Source organism: Coregonus clupeaformis, chromosome 24 (genome assembly GCF_020615455.1).
Source record: "Coregonus clupeaformis isolate EN_2021a chromosome 24, ASM2061545v1, whole genome shotgun sequence".
Classification (NCBI taxonomy): Eukaryota; Metazoa; Chordata; class Actinopteri; order Salmoniformes; family Salmonidae; genus Coregonus; species Coregonus clupeaformis.
The window spans coordinates 25,886,065-25,904,273 of record NC_059215.1 but is presented as its reverse complement, the minus strand read 5'-3'; the positions used below and the strand labels follow the sequence as shown (position 1 = coordinate 25,904,273).

General features: G+C 41.2%; 1 protein-coding gene across 1 annotated transcript; it reads left to right on the top strand.

The window, feature by feature from the left end:
- Positions 1–871: 871 nt before the first annotated feature.
- exosc10 (exosome component 10) lies at positions 872–11,421 on the top strand. Its single transcript, XM_041846311.1, has 25 exons — positions 872–1,038; positions 2,237–2,373; positions 2,892–3,015; positions 3,119–3,223; positions 4,154–4,319; positions 4,607–4,715; positions 4,806–4,881; positions 6,582–6,692; positions 6,867–7,010; positions 7,160–7,350; positions 7,468–7,624; positions 7,731–7,879; positions 8,170–8,220; positions 8,319–8,430; positions 8,674–8,721; positions 8,834–8,909; positions 8,993–9,102; positions 9,292–9,384; positions 9,472–9,540; positions 9,688–9,781; positions 9,871–9,944; positions 10,072–10,252; positions 10,398–10,462; positions 10,819–10,895; positions 11,214–11,421. Exons 1-25 carry the CDS (start codon positions 925–927, stop codon positions 11,242–11,244), a joined length of 2,664 nt encoding a protein of 887 aa, XP_041702245.1. The 5' UTR covers positions 872–924; the 3' UTR covers positions 11,245–11,421.
- The last annotated feature ends 6,788 nt before the right edge of the window (positions 11,422–18,209 follow it).

The window sequence follows — 18,209 nt, the reverse complement described above, 5'->3', positions numbered from 1 at the left end:
GATTTGTAGGGGTCCAGATTTTGCAGCGCTTTCAAAACATCAGCTGTCTGAATTTGTGTGAAGGAGAAGCGGGGGCATGGGCAAGTTGCAGCAGAGGGTGCAGAGTTGGTGGCCGGGTTAGTGGTAGCCAGATGGAAAGCATGGCCAGCTGTAGCAAAATGCTTGTTGAAATTCTCGATTATTGTAGATTTATCGGTGGTGATAGTGTTTCCTAGCCTCAGTGCAGTGGGCAGCTGGGAGGAAGTGCTCTTATTCTCCATGGACTTTACAGTGTCCCAAAACTTTTTGGAGTTAGTGCTACAGGATGCAAATTTCTGTTTGAAAAAGTTAGCCTTTGCTTTCCTGACTGCTTGTGTATATTGGTTCCTAACTTCCCTGAAAAGTTGCATATCGCGGGGGCTATTTGATGCTAATGCTGTACGCCACAGGATGTTTTTGTGCTGGTCAAGGGCAGTCAAGTCTGAGGAGAACCAGGGGCTATATCGGTTCTTAGTTCTGTATTTTTTGAATGGGGCATGTTTATTTAAGATTGAGAGGAAATTACTTTTAAGGAACAACCAGGCATCCTCTACTGACGGAATGAGATCTATATCCATCCAGGATACCTGGGATGGATATAGAGAAAGGGAGCGATTGTTATTAGATTTGAGGAGTAATGGGGTTGAAGAGCCAGGATTAAGTGAACTGCTGGGGAAATCTTCAGGGGATGTAGTATTTAATTATGTATTTCGTTTCCTCAGGGTAACGAGACTATTGGGTAGGATTTAGACCTTCACTGTCCCTGGTCCACACTCCAGTCCAGTTGGTGGCGGTAATGCACCTTAAAGTTGGTTGCCAACCGCCATATAAAACCCACTGAAGAAGAAGAAGAAACACGGAGAGAGCGAGGTTGCTTCCTGCCACTCGCATGTACAGAAATTAGAGATGGATTCTTCAAACAGTATCAAACAAAACAATAATCTATCTCTTAACGAAGACCCAGCTGATGAGGAAAACGAGTTTTGTCCCGGTTTCAAGGATGTGGATGCATTCGTGAAGGTAGTGAGCTGGCTGACGAACTGTATTGTGTCTGCAGCGTGTAAAACGTGGACCAGCTAGCTAACTAGCTATATGTATTGTAATGGTAGTAGTAGTAGCTACGTCAGCAAGGCTAGTTAATTATTTAACATGGATTTTAACAAAGATTAATTTATGCACAACATAAGCAAGAGCTTTGTCTCGGGTGTTCAGGATGGTCACGCCAGGTTCCACTCAGTTAAACTTCCTAGCTACCTAGCTAGAGAGAATCCCCACACACAGTAATACCAAACAGAGGACGACGAAGAGGCCCAACTCGGCTTAAAATGTCTCCCTCCAGCAGGTGGAGTTGTTTCGCCCATCAAGCAAATATATTTTGTATGGAGGTCAATGAGAGAATGTCGAATTTGGTCAACAAAAAAATGAATGACTCATTTTCTAAGTGAGGTTTGTTTATTTGCTCGAATAGACGTTTCGTAATGCCTAAGTTGTTACGAGTGTACTGCTGTAAGTAGGACACGTGACATCCCGGAAACATTGAATACAGGCGGTTGACATCAACAACCATCATCAAATATTCAAAAGGATTACAATGGGCCTCCTGAGTGTCATGGCGGTCTGACGCCTCTAGCACTGCATCACAGTGCTAGAGGTGTTACTACAGACCCGGGTTCGATCCCGAGCTGTATCACAACCGGCCATGATTAGGAGTCCCATATGGCGGCGAACAATTGGCCCAGCGTCGTCCGGGTTAGGGGAGGGTTTGGCCGGGGGGGCTTTACTTGCCTCATCGCATTCTAGCGTCTGCAGGCTGACCTCGGTCGTCAGGTGAATGGTGTTTCCTCCGACACATTGGTGCGGCTGGCTTCCGGGTTAAGCGGGCGGGTGTTAAGAAGCGGGTCATATTTCGGAGGACACATTACTCAACCGTCACCTCCCGAGCATGCTGGGGAGTTGTAGGGATGAGACAAGATCGAAATTGGGGATGATAATTTTTTTTAAAGGATTACAATAATGAGATGTATCCACCAATCCAAAGAATGGATAGGTGTGAGCTAGACAGCCCCCCATGCTGCTTTGTGGACAATGACTCCCAATGTTAGGGCGGAGAGACATACATCTTGTCAGTATATCCATAATCTTTGGTAATGCTAGCTAGCTGCATTATGCATAAAGGTCATTTTAACTTTGAGTAAGCCTTACCCTTTCTCTTCTATAGTATGGACTGGGCACTGTCGTAGCAGCAACCAAGGCATCTGCCAGTCTACCGCAAGTAGGGGATGAATATGACTTATATCGCAGCTTCCCAGGATTTCAAGAATTCTGTGAAACTCAAGGAGATGGACTGTTGCATTGGTGAGTAATGATTTATCATTTATGAACGCATAATGCATTGCTTTATTTCACAGGAGCTTGGTGGCACCTTAATTGGGGAGGACGGGATCATAGTAATGGCTGGAACGGAATTAATGGAATGGTATCGAACTCATGGTTTCCATTCCAGTCATTATTATGAGCCGTCCTACCCTCAGCAGCCTCCTGTACTTTATTTACATTTATAAAATGGGTGGTTCGAGCCCTGAATGCTGATTGGCTGCTCTAATTACTTTGGTAACCAGTTTATAATAGCAATAAGGCACCTCTGGGGTTTGTGGTATATGGCCAATATACCACGGAAAAGGGCTGTATCCAGGCACTCCGCGTTGCGTCATGCATAAAAAAAACTGCCCTTAGCCGTGGTCGGGCCACATATACATACTGGTAAAGTAGTGTATTGTAAACAGTTTGACATTGCTACCAAGAAAAATGGTTGGCATAAAAGTCACTCATGAACCATCTTCCCTACATGTTTGTCTTTGTCTTCCCATGGTCAGTATGAGTCAGATAATGCAACACCATGGCTGCAGAGCTCACATGAGAGACCGCAACAAACTGACGGGGTTGGAGGAAAGATTTGACTTGGTGGTTGACTCCAATGATGTCATTCTTGAAAAAGTGGTATGTATACCAAAATGGCAGCATATTCTGAACTAATGACTTTTCTAATTCTCCATTATTTTGGGAATTATTCTGAAGTCAACACTTTTTGATTGATTTTCAGGGTATTCTGCTTGATGATGCTGCCGGAGTCAACAGGAGCCAGCAACCTGTCATGCCTGCAGGTTTTCAGCCCCCTAAGATCGTTGTGTCCAGTTGGAATCGTAAGGTGCGGAAACAAAGCTTCTTGGGACAGCGCCCACAAAATCACAAACCTGTCAGAACTATTGTATAAACATTAGACTGTTACCATGGTTACTCCATGGATATCGGTCTGAAAGAAGTCGCTGGAAAAAAACATTAGACTGTTACCATGGTTACTCCATGGATATCGGTCTGAAAGAAGTCGCTGTAAAAAAGACGCAATAATCTCTACCAGACAGAATGTTGAATACAATTATATTTAAACATACTTTACCGGTTGTCCTTTTGGCGGTAGGAAGTGTAGATAAAATGTCCACAGAAAAGTATTACTAGCCTGACTTTTTGGGGCGCTGGTGGGTATATGGCTCTGTCGGCTTGTAATTCCGGTGAGTATTTTCAATCACACGATGCACTATATGTAAACAATAGCTGAATATAACTGAACGTTGTCAACCGAAGCACGTTTCCTCGTAATCAGCTGGAATTGTTTGCCGTTCGGTCTATGGTTCGGTTAGGTTCGGCCATATTGTGCAAGTGTTTGTCTCGTTCGAATTGCGTCAGTATTGAAAATAAAAACCAGAAATGCAAATGAAATACAGACCACCATACTGAAGGTCGGGTTGATAACGCTTCCCTATGGATATTTCGTATCTGATTACCACCGTTATAGGGACAAAATCGGTGGACAACAGGTAAAGTACGTTGAAATGAAGTTTGTTCAACATTCTGACTTGTAATATGACTGTTTGGGAATGCTGAGCCTACATGTTACAGGCGAGTATGTAAGTATATAACTCTCGGATAGTAAAAGAGACTAGAATTAATTGGTACCCTGGTGAAGTTCTTAGATTTACAAAAGGTTCTCATAACGAAAAGTTAGATGTTTCTAACATGGTTTGGAGTGTGCCTCTTCTATGGTAGTATTGTTGATTGTTTTTTTGTCTTTATTGAACAGGGGGGTGACTCTGGTTCTGGACGTAGTTCAGAGACGTTCCGACTCCTCCATGCCAAAAACGTCACCAGACCTCAGTTGAAATTCCGGGAAAAAGTCGACAATAGCAACACACCGTTTACTCCCAAGATCTTCGTCAAGCCCAATGCAATAAAACCACTTCCTTCATGTAAGTCGCGTTTGCCATAATTTCAAATAAATTCATTTGTAACTTATTTTACAGTGCAAACACTTTCCTGGTATTTAGAAATGACACATCAGCATTTTATTACCCAATATGATCACTCTTTTGGCCTCTTAAGGGTTCATAAGATAACACAACTATGTATCATTGGGTTCCATGTAGTTGCCAAAAAGAAGAAATTATTTGCTATAAAGTACCAATTAAATAAATATTGTACATGCTATAATGAAGTGCAATCAAGGTGTCCATTGATTCCACCTTTCCCGTTGTAGATTTTACCAACAAACACATTCGCAAAGAGAGACCAGAGGATTTGGATGTCCCTGCCGCCCTGGCTGATTTCATTCACCAGCAGAGAACTCAGGAGCATGTAGAAGACATGTAAGACATTCTGAGTCAGTGTACTCTCTTGTTCCAAGGTTGAAATGTGATAACTTTCCATCTGACATTGCTATAAATTTCCCTCCATAGGTTTGCTCACCCATACCAATACGAACTGGATCACCTTGCGTTACCCGAGAATCTGCTGTCCAAGCCTGAACCCCAGGTAAATTGTTTGTTTAACACTTTATTTGAAGTATAGTGTCATAAGGGGCCAGCTTCATGAGATGGAATGCGTTTCAATTAACAGGTGTGCCTTCTTAAAAGTAATTTGTTGAATTTATTTCCTTCTTAATGCATTTGAGCCAATTAGTTGTGTTGTGACAAGGAAGGGGAGGGGAGTAAACAGAGGATAGCCCTATTTGGTAAAAGACCAAGTCCATATTATGGCAAGAACAGGTCAAATAAGCAAAGAGACAGTCCATCATTACTTTAAGACATGAAGGTCAGTCAATACGGAACATTTCAAGAACTTTGAAAGTTTCTTCAAGTGCAGTCGCAAAAAGCTTCAAGCGCTATGATGAAACTGGCTCATGAGGACCGCCACAGGAATGGAAGATCCATAGTTACCTCTGCTGCAGAGGATAAGTTAATTTGAGTTACCAGCCTCAAAAATTGCAGCCAACATCAACTGCTCAGAAGAGACTGTGTGAATCAGGCCTTCATGGTCGAATTGCTGCAAAGAAACCACTACTAAAGGACACTAATAATAAGAAGAAGAAGAGACTTGCTTAGGCCAAGAAACACGAGCAATGGACATTAGACCGGTGGAAATGTGTGTCCAAATTGGAGATTTTTGGTTCCAACCGCTGTGTCTTTGTGAGAGGCGGTATGGGTGAATGGATGATCACTGCATGTGTATTTCCCGCCGTAAAGCATGGAGGAGGTGGTGTCATGGTGTGGGGGTGCTTTGCTGGTGACACTGTCTGTGATTTATTTAGAATTCAAGGCGCACTTAACCAGCATGGCTACCACAGCAGTCTGCAGCAATACGCCATCCCATCTGGTTTGGGCTTAGTGGGACTATCATTTGTTTTTCAACAGGACAATGACCCAACACACCTCCAGGCTGTGTAAGGGCTATTTTACCAAGAAGGAGAGCGATGGAGTGCTGCATCAGATGACCTGGCCTCCACAATCCCCCGACCTCAACCCAATTGAGATGGTTTGGGATGAGTCGGACGGCAGAGTGAAGGAAAAGCAGCCAACAAGTGCTCAGCATATGTGGGAACTCCTTCAAGACTGTTGGAAAAGCATTCCAGGTGAAGCTGGTTAAGAGAATGCCAAGAGTGTACAAAGCTGTCATCAAGGCAAAGGGTGGCAATATGAAGAATCTCAAATATAAAATATATTTTGATTTGTTTAACACTTTATTTGGTTACTACATGATTCCATATGTGTTATTTCATAGTTTTGATGTCTTCTTCACTATTATTCTACAATGTAGAAAATTGTATAAATAAAGAAAAACCATTGAATGAATAGGTGTGTCCAAACTTTTGACTGGTACTGTATATAGAAAATAATAGAAAGTCTGGGCGCTTGTTGCAGATTACAATAATATATTCAGCAAAACCTGCAACATTGGGCTACTTTACTACAAACAAAAATTTGCAATATCATGCCTGAGACCTTATATCATGCCCATCCGGTGTCACTTTTACTTTTGACTAGCTAAATACACTTTATGACACGGTCATTAACCATTTTGACCATGACGCCTGACACCATGTTGACCTTGACATTGTTGAATATCTTTATTGAAAGCTGATATTAGTCAAGTTAGCCAAATGTGTTTTTTTGTCTTTGTGTGATACATTTTGTCAATTGATGCTAGACTACATTTTCTGTGTTTTGATTTGTCAGATGTACAAACCACTTGCTGAGACAAAGTGCTCATTCATTGACAATCTGGAGGATCTGGTGGCAGTAAACGAGAAACTGACCAAGACGTCAGAGTTTGCAGTAGATCTGGAGGTATAATAAAGGTTTTTACACATGTTCCTCTGCCTGAGACAATTAAATTGTACCTCAAATAACTAAGCATTAAAGATGGGGTAAATGAACGCTTGCTAGCTTTAGCCTTTTGTGACCTCATCTGTCCTACCCAGCCAGGATTTTCTGTTGAATCATGTGTATCTTCTCTCTTAGCACCACTCCTACAGAAGTTTCTTGGGCATCACCTGCCTGATGCAGATTTCAACACGGGATGAAGACTTCATTATAGACACCTTGGAGCTGCGTAGTGAGCTGTACATACTCAATGAGGCTTTCACAGATCCCGCCATCGTCAAGGTCATTGCCTGGTTGTCTAGGCACATTTTGGATTTAACAGCACAATGCCCAATAATGGCAATGGTAGCAGGCTTAGCATTTCAGTTTACAGAAACTTTGGTATAGCCTAGAATTTGAGTCACTAATGTAGGTTTATATGTCTTCCGCAGGTTTTCCATGGTGCCGACTCTGATATTGAGTGGCTGCAAAAGGATTTGGGCCTTTACATTGTCAACATGTTTGACACCCACCAGGCGTCCCGTACCCTTAATCAGGGCAGGCACTCGCTTGACCACTTGCTAAAGCTGTTCTGCAACGTGGACTCTGACAAACGCTACCAACTGGCAGACTGGAGAATACGGTAATGCTAACCCTCTGTTATACACTTAATATGTACTAAATCGTTTTCACTTAAAGCTTTTCATGTTGGCCTGGGAGCAAAATATGATTTGATTGAATGGCTTTTGATTTTCCTTAGGCCTTTGCCAGACGAGATGTTTCAGTATGCCCGCGCAGATACCCACTACCTCCTCTATGTCTACGATCGGCTGAGGGTAGACTTGTGGGAAGTGGGCAACGGGCAGCCTGCCCTGCTGCAGATGGTCTGGCACAAAAGCAAAGACATCTCACTGAAGGTGCGCCTCCCGAGCTGAATAGCGCAACTGAATATTACCGCACCATCTAGGCCTAATTCCCTTGTTAACTTGTTCAGACACTCACAACGAAAACCCCTCTGTGCAGAAATACATGAAGCCGCTCTTCACCGAGGACTCCTACATGGACCTGCTGAGGAAGCAGAAGAAGGCGTTCAACACGCAGCAGCTAGCTGCCTTCCGACTGCTGTACGGCTGGAGGGACAAGCTGGCCAGACAGGAGGATGAGAGCACTGGGTACAGAGGGTCTTGCATATGGACGCATTTGCTGTTTGTTCGCTTAGGATCCTCATATTCGAGTATTTGGTGTGGATTGTGAAGTTGGTCGATGAAAGCCAGCTCTGTACTGTCTGCTACATACACCTGTTTTTAGATCTGCTACCCTCTTTCCCCAATAAGCACCTCTCACACTGCTTGAGATGTCAAATCACCTGATTTGTCTCAAACTGAGATAGAAATAATGAAAATGACAAGGGTTTTTGTTAAGTATATGACTTTTATTTAAACTTGCTTGCCATGTGTTTCAGGTATGTCCTGCCCAATCATATGATGATTAAGATCTCTGACATCCTGCCCAAGTAAGTTGAGAGTCTTACCAAAAACACACAAGCGTGCACACACACACAAACATGAATACAATGTTAAACAATCCCCATCTGTTATTTTTTTCTACCAGAGAGCCTCAAGGCATCATCGCTTGCTGTAACCCTGTCCCCCCATTGGTGCGGCAGCAGGTCAATGAGCTCCACCTATTGGTGCAGCAGGCCAGGGAGATGCCCCTTCTCAAGGTGAGACATGCCTGGGGGCAGAATTGATTGTTTACTACATTTAACCTCAATCAACTACCTGAATCAATTGAATAGTACCTATTTTCAATGATGATGACAACCTTGCTAACCAGCCTGACACGTCTTGGTTTGGGTGTTTTGATGCTGTTATAGTGTCAAATAAGTAACTAGTGAGTAAAGAAAAGTACTGTGTTGTATACGATGGATTTCACTTTAAGCAATGTTTTCCGTGTGTGTATATAGGCTGAAATTGTGGCTGACAAGAAGAAAGCACTCACGCCCATAAAAAAGGTTTGTAAAACGAATTAATTGATACCAAATCCGCTTGGTTACACAGTTTCACAGGTCATTTATTAGCAAAACTGCCTGTAGCTGATGTGTCATGCATTGGTTGTTTTTGCAGCCAGAAATTCCCCTATTTGGTCCTCATGATACATCCAGAGTCTCTGAAAGTGATTCCCCTAGCTTTACCCCAAAAGGTAAGATATCTTAAGTCCATTGTTAACAGTAATGCTGTTGTCCTTGGCTATAGTCAATTAAACAAATGAAAATTTACTTTCAGAACTTTCAACTAAAAAGGGGGCACTCTTTTCTGACGAGGAGCAGGGAGAGGAGGTTGACATCAATAAAATGATGGGTCTAGTAGCTTCAGCTAAAATCACATTGTTTGAGGTAAGAACTATCTGATATCTGGTTGTGTTTTGGCTCATGAATAATAATAATAATAATAATATGCCATTTAGCAGATGAATGGTACACTACAGTACACCTCTCTCAGATTTGTTTTCTGTTATAAGACTGTTTGAAATGTGACTGTAATGATGTCGGTTGGTGACTCGTGTGTTTTGTGCTTTTTTGAAGGAGAAGGACACAGTCAAAGATCCAGGTCACCACACAGTGGCTCAACAGAAAGCATGCAGGGTTGTCGAGTCTTTTCAGAACCCTTTCCGAATGGTAATATGCATTGACCTGGTAATGCTTGGTAAACCAATAATGTGTTTGTTTGTTTTGTGTTGCTATAATGTATCCTCTTGTTTTTAGTATCTACCGTCAAACGACATCCATATCTCCCAAAATGCTAAGTTCGACCCCTCTACGAAAATATATGAGGTATTTAATTAATTGATATTTTTACAAAAAATGATTGTGGCAGAAATGATGCCACTGAAGTCTGAACTCGAAGATGGTCAGTATTATCTTGAACTGTCGAACTTCATTTGTCCTGCTTGTGTTATATTATCCACTACGTTTCAACAGATCAGTAATAGATGGAAGCTGCAGAGTGTGGAACAGCAGCAGAAGGAGGTAGAGGCCAAAAAGAAAGTGAAGGAAGAGGCAAAGGCAGTAGCAGGTGTGGTGTACTTTACTTGATTCAAATGAACCTTCTTATATTATTTCAAACCATCCTTTGTAAATATTGTGATATTTCTTGTCCTACAGAGGAAAGGAAGAAGGCCAAGCAGAGCTACCAGGAATCACTTCAGAATGTTGCGACTGTGCGTCAGCAAGCTTCAGTGAGTCGTTTTACACATTTCTTCAGAGCTATTAGAAAACATTTTCAATTCTGTGCAAGCAAGTTATCTCATTACATTCAATTAATCGCATCTTTTTGACAGTACATTTTGTTTACATTTCCATCAGGAATCTATAAAACCAGGAGGAAAGAAAAGGGAGAGGGTTGCCAGTGAGACAGGAGAGTCGACCCCAAAACCTAACAAGAAACTCATGAAAGCTGCTGAGAAGCAAAATGAGGAGGACTCTACACCACCTCTAGTTTTCAAACCCTATGACTACAGCCAATCAGATTTCAAAGTCTTTACTGGTACGCATCCCCATGTATTTGTTTATGTTCTATCTGACTTTGGTCATGACATTTGTAGTTGGATGATGAGATTATTTTGCATCTCCACACATGATCTTCCTTTCTCATTGTATGTGGTGAAATAAATAATTTTGTGATGTTCTAGGGGCCAAAGGAAAGGATGGTAAACAGTTTGATCCAGACAGACAAGGCCATGAACCCAGGAAAAAGGTATTATTAACAAATATATAATTATTACATTTGTGGAATTTGTTGTTGTTGATTTAAAGGTAGCAACGAACAGCACCGAAGATATTGACATGAACGCGATGAACATTATCACACAGAGTATCGGCGCATGTACACGGGTGCACTTCACGCTATTACGTGGTTGCTACGGGACCAAAACAACAGAAGTTTAGCATTCAACGTTCTGTTATTGTGGAAATTGACACGCTGTGTGTACATCGTGCATTCAATGTCATCTTGCTGAGTCTACCTTTAAGGCTGGCAAGATAATTACCAAAAAAGTAACAGTTCCCATGGCTATTGTAATATCAAGTGAACATTCCTTTTTGTTTCTGTAGAAAAATGCGAAAGCACAAAAATCAAATGCCTGTGCTGGAAACCGAAGTATGGCCTTTTTTGGTGGAAAATCCGAAAGGTAACAAGATTCATGCTTGCTGTTTTGGAGACACCGTCACGCTTGCTCGCAAAGAGATTTGCGGTGGCTAATTAACAATACATAAGTTCATTGTTTCGCCTCAGTTAGGCAAGGTGCTTAGCTAGCCACCTAAAATTGTTTACAGTTAGCAATCTCTTCTACACTATTTTGCTAGCTAGAAAAATGGCAGGTGTCTCCAGTTTACATTTTACCATTGTGACGCTCATCCATGCATATCCACTTTCTATGCCTATCACAGTTCCCGTTTTGATTGTTCCACTAATATCACTGTGTTGGTTTTCTTTATTCATCTTGCAGAGGAGTCCGTCGTAACTGGCCTAAAAGATAGGTCTACCCATCAATGAACTTTTCTTCTCTTCTCCTCAAAAAGGAAACATGTTTTAAAATTTGATTTTTTTGTCTGTGGATCTATTTACCCTATGTAAATACAATGGTGCACAAAATATTTTTTTCCTGTAACAAATAAGTATTTGCAACCTGCTTATTAAAATAGTTTTAAAGAGAATTTGTCTTATTTATTTTATTTGTTGATGGAATCCTTACAAAATGTGCTTGCAAAACATTCAGACTTTCAGGTACATTTTTAGACACACTTGTAGCTATAGCTCACAGTTATTGGCTGCCACTCATTAAAAGAGGAACTGGTCAAAAGCATGCAGACTTTGGGAATTATCTTTTTGAAGACATTTGCAGAGTACCTTTTCCAATATTAGTTTTGTAAATGAACAGCAACCAGTGACTGTTGTCTAATGTGCAAAAAGTACTTTACCTGATTTGTCTGATGGGCAACAAGTTCTAGTTTACCTGGCTGAAAGTAATGTTTGAGAGGGGAGAGCCAAAGAACAGGAGGGGAGGAAATCCCCATTATTACACTGACTGTGTGTTGCTCTGAAAAAGTGTACGAATGTCTGTTGACTGATACTATCTTGGAAAGGCAGAAAAAAATGTTCTAACCAACTATAACTTAACTAAAATGATTTTTCATTTATTGACTAAAACGACACGAGACAAAATGATCTCTGTGACTAAAATCTGACTACCTACTGCATGGTTCTGAAACTGGGGCGAGGGGTCGGCGGGAGTGCGCTTTTTTGTTGTTTTTTAACAGAACTAAGCGTCTGTGCTGCTAATATTCATTGCACGTATCACTGAAAAGCTCGCAATCTCTCCAAAAACTCTTGTCCAGTCCACTAGTTCAGGTGTTCCTAAACTTTTTCACTCAGGCCTCCCGAGTGGCGCAGCGGTCGAAGGCACTGCATCTCAGTGCTTGAGGCGTCACGACAGACCAGGCTGTATCACAACCGGCCTTGATTGGGAGTCCCATAGGGCAGCGCACAATTGGCCCAGCGTCGTCCGGGTTTGGCCGGTGTAGGCCGTCATTGTTAATAAGAATTTGTTTTTAACTGACTTGCCTAGTTAAATAAATAAAAAAGTGCCCCCATTCCAGCATTGGCAAACACCCACATTTTCACCATTAATAAAGCATTCCATACATCTATCGTTGCATTTGCAAACTTATGTAAGAGAGCCTACTATTCCTAATGTGATGAATAGATTGTATAGTCATAATTTAGGCTAATGATATAACTCAATCAATGTTCGCAAAAAAGACTGCAGTGTTCAATGCATGGCTGAGCATGTAGTGGCGTAGAGTAAGCCTAGGCTATATCAGATATGTTCTTTCTTTTTGTGTTTGTAAAACAAATTTCATACAATTCCACAATGTCTGGAGACATTAGCAGAATCTTTTTTAATGCGACAAAAATTACAGGGTAGTATAGTCCTATAGTCTAATGCTGACACTGACAAACAGATCAATAAAAACAACCTTGTCTGCAAGCATTTCATCTAGGCCTATGGAAAGGGGATACACAAATTGTACAATATGAAGTCCATCAAACCTGGAAGAGGAATTTATCCAAAAACAACATTTCCAGTGGCATTGACCCAATGATTGAGTGAATATGCACATAGTGCACTCACGGGGGATATGGAAGATGCTCTCCGCTGGTGCCAATAAGATAGGCTACTGTTCGCTCAAATTGAGAATTTTGATAAGTAAAAGACAGATTTGTCTTACTGTCTTGTCATTACACCAATAGCTATTTTCTTTCCAAACTGTTTTCCCACGATGAAGTTGGGGGTAAAGGAGGGAAACTATTGTCTATTAGTTTACAATTCTAAACTTGGCAAACGGGGAATGAGAACAATGTCAGATTAGGAACATGTCATTTTCTCACCCTCGGTTCGTAGGCCTGCTCCTGCTAATGTCAAACATGTAGGCTTACTAGCCCATGTTAGAAATTGCGTAATTCAAATCTGGTATTGGAATAAGAGAAAACATAATCAAGAGATATTCAATCCAAGCTAAATTTATTATATGCAAAATGTATGTATGATAAGTATGATGGTTCGTATACGGGCTCACTGAAATACCACGCAGGGCAGACAGAGAATATTTCATAAATGTTGGTCATCCCAAGTGTTCATTAAGTCCTCATGACATTCATTCTCATAAGAAATCATATATACCCCAAACTCAGCCAAAACCTAAAAAACTCCATAAAATTCACTGTGCGTGCTCCTCTAAGACCTATCACCCTTGACCTGCTGAAAAAACCCCAAAATTGAAACAACAAGGCTTTATAAACATCATACTAGGTGTGTTGTTTTTTGTTTGAAAAACCCAATTTGAAAAACAACAACCACAAATAGCCAGGCCTCACTTGATTTGGTAGCTCACTTTTATGACCTAAATACTGCCTAACTTCACTACTGCTCCCCCTAGCCCTGGGCAACATTCCAATGAGATGAGCTAATCTCTTTCTCCTGGTTATAATCTAAAGATGGTAGTACACACAAAACATGATACAGATATCCCCAGTCCTAACCCATCAATAATTGTTTGTATCAATCTAATTCCTCATAACTAATCCATAAAACCACTCAAAATTCCTCGAGTATACAATGATTATTTAATTGATTACCCTAACTCAGCTACATGTGATCTCATCTCAAATGATCCATTATCAATTATTTGTTCAACCCCCTAGGAAAATCTGTCTCCCCTTCTATTGTTCCTGTCCCCCCTGTAAATGTCACACTTCACTTTTTAGCCAATAAAATCATGGTTACATCAAAAGTAACACCAGTTAATGGTATTTTCTCCCTAATATTTCATACTCTTCTTCTTTCCCTAAATGAGATTTAATCCCTTGCCTTTCCTCTTCTATCCTTCTATCATTACTGGATCAATGATAATAACTGTAATAACTATCAATAATAATTGTAATAACTATTACACATTATGTTGTGCCCTTTTTCTGATAATGTTATAATTGTAGCCTATTCCATCACTTTAGTTTAAAATATAAGTTTGTTTATGTAACAAATCCAGAACCCACCACAGGCTGGCGCTATTCCCCCAGCACAACAGCCAATGCCACTTGCATCCCCTGTTCCCCGTAACGAAAATAAATTATAGTTCAAAAATGTACCAACTATTTGTATACACCACTGGTGTCAAGCAACCCATCGAATAAAGTAATAACAATTAGAATTTATCAAAGCACTGTCTTCCAGTCAAGCATTCAGACCTCCACTTGAAATCCCACAGCTCCACCCAACTCGCTTGACTGTCTCTATTATTATTTTTATTTTTTCTCCCGCTAACCAGAGCCATAAATTACTCTCCTTTGTCCTCAACTCAATTTTCACAGCTCTATCGCCATTTTCAGTTCGCTAGTCAATTTCTTTAACTGTTCTCTCTGATTAGGCCCTAATTAATAAAACAAATACTTGCTATCGTTGATAAGCATACATTTAATGATATTCCTAACATTTGAACTATCTCTCACCCCTCCCCTTGCTCCTTTCTATCCAACGGGGAAGGGGCGGGGACCTAGTAACATATTTTCATAGACCTTTCTAGAATACTTCTACTTAAGCTATCTAATTCAACCTTTCACATTTCTCAATCCACGTAGTAATCTAGGTCTATAGCCCCAATGCGAAAGCTTTACCTACTGTCCCTACCTGTGTTCGAACCAGGGACCCTCTCCATACATTGCCAGTCACCCCACACATTCCGCGATGCTTTCAAAGTAAATACTTCCAGTTCATAGAGCAAGTGACGTCACCAAATGAAAATCGCACTAGCTTTCACCTCAGCAAAAAACTCTCTCTCCCTTCACCCATACCAGCCGCCGAATTCACTCATACACACAGATTTCACCTTATGCCATTGAAATGCCAAACAAAACATAATAGTTCAATGGAGTACTGGCTCTCCACTATTTATACATGACTTCCATAACCACACCAGTCATAGTCCGATCACCCATCAAACCTTATCACATGATCAAACAACGGCACTACCTTAAACTCATATGGGGCGGCAGGCAGCTTAGTGACCAATAGTGCCGCGCCAACAACCGAGAGGTCGCCGGTTCCAATCCCCGAGCCGACCAGGCGAAAAATCTGCCGATGTGCCCTCGAGCAAGGCACTCAACCCCAATTGCTCCTGCAAGTCGCTCTGGACAAGAGCGTCTGCCAAATGACCAAAAATGCAAATGTAAATATTCTCTACTTTCTCACCCATGATGTACGTCTACGTTCGGGTGAGCAAGTTCATACGTATATATCGTCAGAAATGTATAGGTACCTCTCAAACAATCGCCCCGTGGTGTTCCCAGCCAACTACCAATCGACACAAATCACCCCCCTTTTCTCTCCTGACTCTTCAAAAGCCACACACTCGCTGTCTCCAGCCCCTCCCCTCGCGGCTCTCCCTTCTGTGTCCAGTGGGAACAGGCTTTTCGTTTTAGCGTTTCCAATATTCTGCCGTTATTTAAAGTACTTTAGTCTATTTATTTAAATCAAATTATTCCCACCTCATTAGTTAAAGTTGGTGCATATTTATATTTCAACGATAAACCAAATTATTTCAGTCTAATTATTTAACCAGTATTTTGCAGGGTCAAACATCAAACGTTAAATCAAATAATAAACCAAATAGCCTCAACCCAAGCACCTAAAACCAGTATTATGCTATGTCGAACATCAAACATTAAATCAAATAATAAACCGAATTGCTTCAACACAACTATTCAAAACCAGTATTATGCTATGTCAAACATCAGACGCCACAGTTCAATCATATCAGCTCAAACGTTTCAGTTCAGTCACACTTTCAGTTCAAGCCATTCATCACTTTACCTTTATGTTCCCAATTGTTATTAACGGGTTATACGGTTTAAGCAACCACAAACCCAACAGTTATCCACAAATTATACAGTTTGGACAGACACAGACATCTTTAATTCCCAATTAGTTTTCTATCAAGGTATACAGGTTTATCATTCACACTCTCATGCATACGACAACACTCGCACTGTCTAACTATTTAAAGTACCTCCTATGAGTCTCAGTCATAGCTCGCACTGTCTAACTATTTAAAGTACCTCCTATGAGTCTCAGTCATAGCTCGCACTGTCTAACTATTTAAAGTAGCTCCTATGAGTCTCAGTCATAGCTCACACTGTCTAACTATTTAAAGTACCTCCTATGAGTCTCAGTCATAGCTCGCACTGTCTAACTATTTAAAGTACCTCCTATGAGTCTCAGTCATAGCTCGCACTGTCTAATCCTACAATTCCCATGGGTTTAACCATCACAATTATCAAACATTTGCATAGTATATTATGAAATCGAAGTAGTATACTGTAATCTTTATTTATAGTACAATAGGGTTCACTTACATCAAACAGGTGCTTCACAAAATTAATTTGGATAAAGCCAATGTGCAGAACTTTAGTTACATAACAATAGGTGTCTGCTTACCTGTTTTTAGAAGCCCGGGCACTTTGTGAAACACACCGTTCGACGACAGCGATGTCCAATGGGCTGGATGAATTCCAGCGAAGTTCCGCTACCAGATCACAGTCGGAGGTCACCAATTGTTAGAAATTGTGTAATTCAAATCTGGTATTGGAATAAGAGAAAACATAATCAAGAGATATTCAATCCAAGCTAAATTTATTATATGCAAAATGTATGTATGATAAGTATGATGGTTCGTATACGGGCTCACTGAAATACCACGCAGGGCAGACAGAGAACTGACTTCCTCATTACAAATCCTTCCGTAAATACCCTGACAGTTTTAGTTCCCGCTCTCTGCTGGGCCTATCAGGGTAGAGGTTGGGCGTGGTTTAGACTTGCCCAACCTATCGCTGGCGCTCAGGCTGGTCCCAGCCCCTTGGCGCTCCACTGTTGCACACTGTTGCCAGGCATAAGTTGTTATCATAACAACCTGTAGAGTCAGCACCCATAGACACCGTTCCACTGTACTCTATGTACCTACGTTCAAGGACGGTTCACAGATCACAAAGAGGCAGTGTTCGGGTATTGTGAGACACAAGTTCTTATCTCCCCCTACTCCCTAAAACAGCTCCTCACATTAATCACAGCTTGTTAGGTGAAACAATTTATATCAGTACAGTACAAACCCTTCATGCTTAATCATCAATGCATTCCTTCCAAGGTAGTCATCACATCCAGCTATGAGAAAACAAAACCCCACACCCACTAAGCAACACAGTGCTGGGCAAGGCCCAGCGAGTGTTCCACCCGCCAGTGCTGGATCGAGGGGAGTGCTTTTCTCTGCAGTGGCTCGCATAGCTGTCCATGGTATTGAAACAGTTAATTTTTGTCCTCAGTTTTATTAGCCACAATCTTGTGTATATTAATGTAGTTACAACACCCCTTTGGTTTTTTATTTCGCTTTCTCTCACTCACACACAAACCAGTTCTAATTATGCAGTAGCCTATAAAGAAATGTGCGTGCTGTTCATAACAGGCTTTTTTTCAGGCTTTTTTGCAAACAGCCATGAGTTAAATGAATTTAGGCTGCAGTGATACTGTTACTGAATCTTGTTCTATGCTTAGGCTACTCATCACATTAGGAATTAGATTTTGTTAGTCTGCATAGATGCATGCAATGCTTTATTATAAAGGTTATTATTTTATTTTATTTTGTGGTCAGCACCCCCAACTCAAAACAACTTCCCTTAGCTATGCAGGCTTGTCCGTAACCGTCTAATCTAGGCCTGCGAAAAGGGGAGACAAATGCTGGTTGTGAGGCCGGTTTGATGTCCTGCCAAATTCTCTAAAACGACGTTTTCCTGTGATTGTATTTTGAAATGTTATGATATGCCTGGGCCTATTTTAGCTGCTTTTCACTGGCAGTCGCAACTCAACAATCATCTATTTGGTATTTGCCGCGCGCACTGC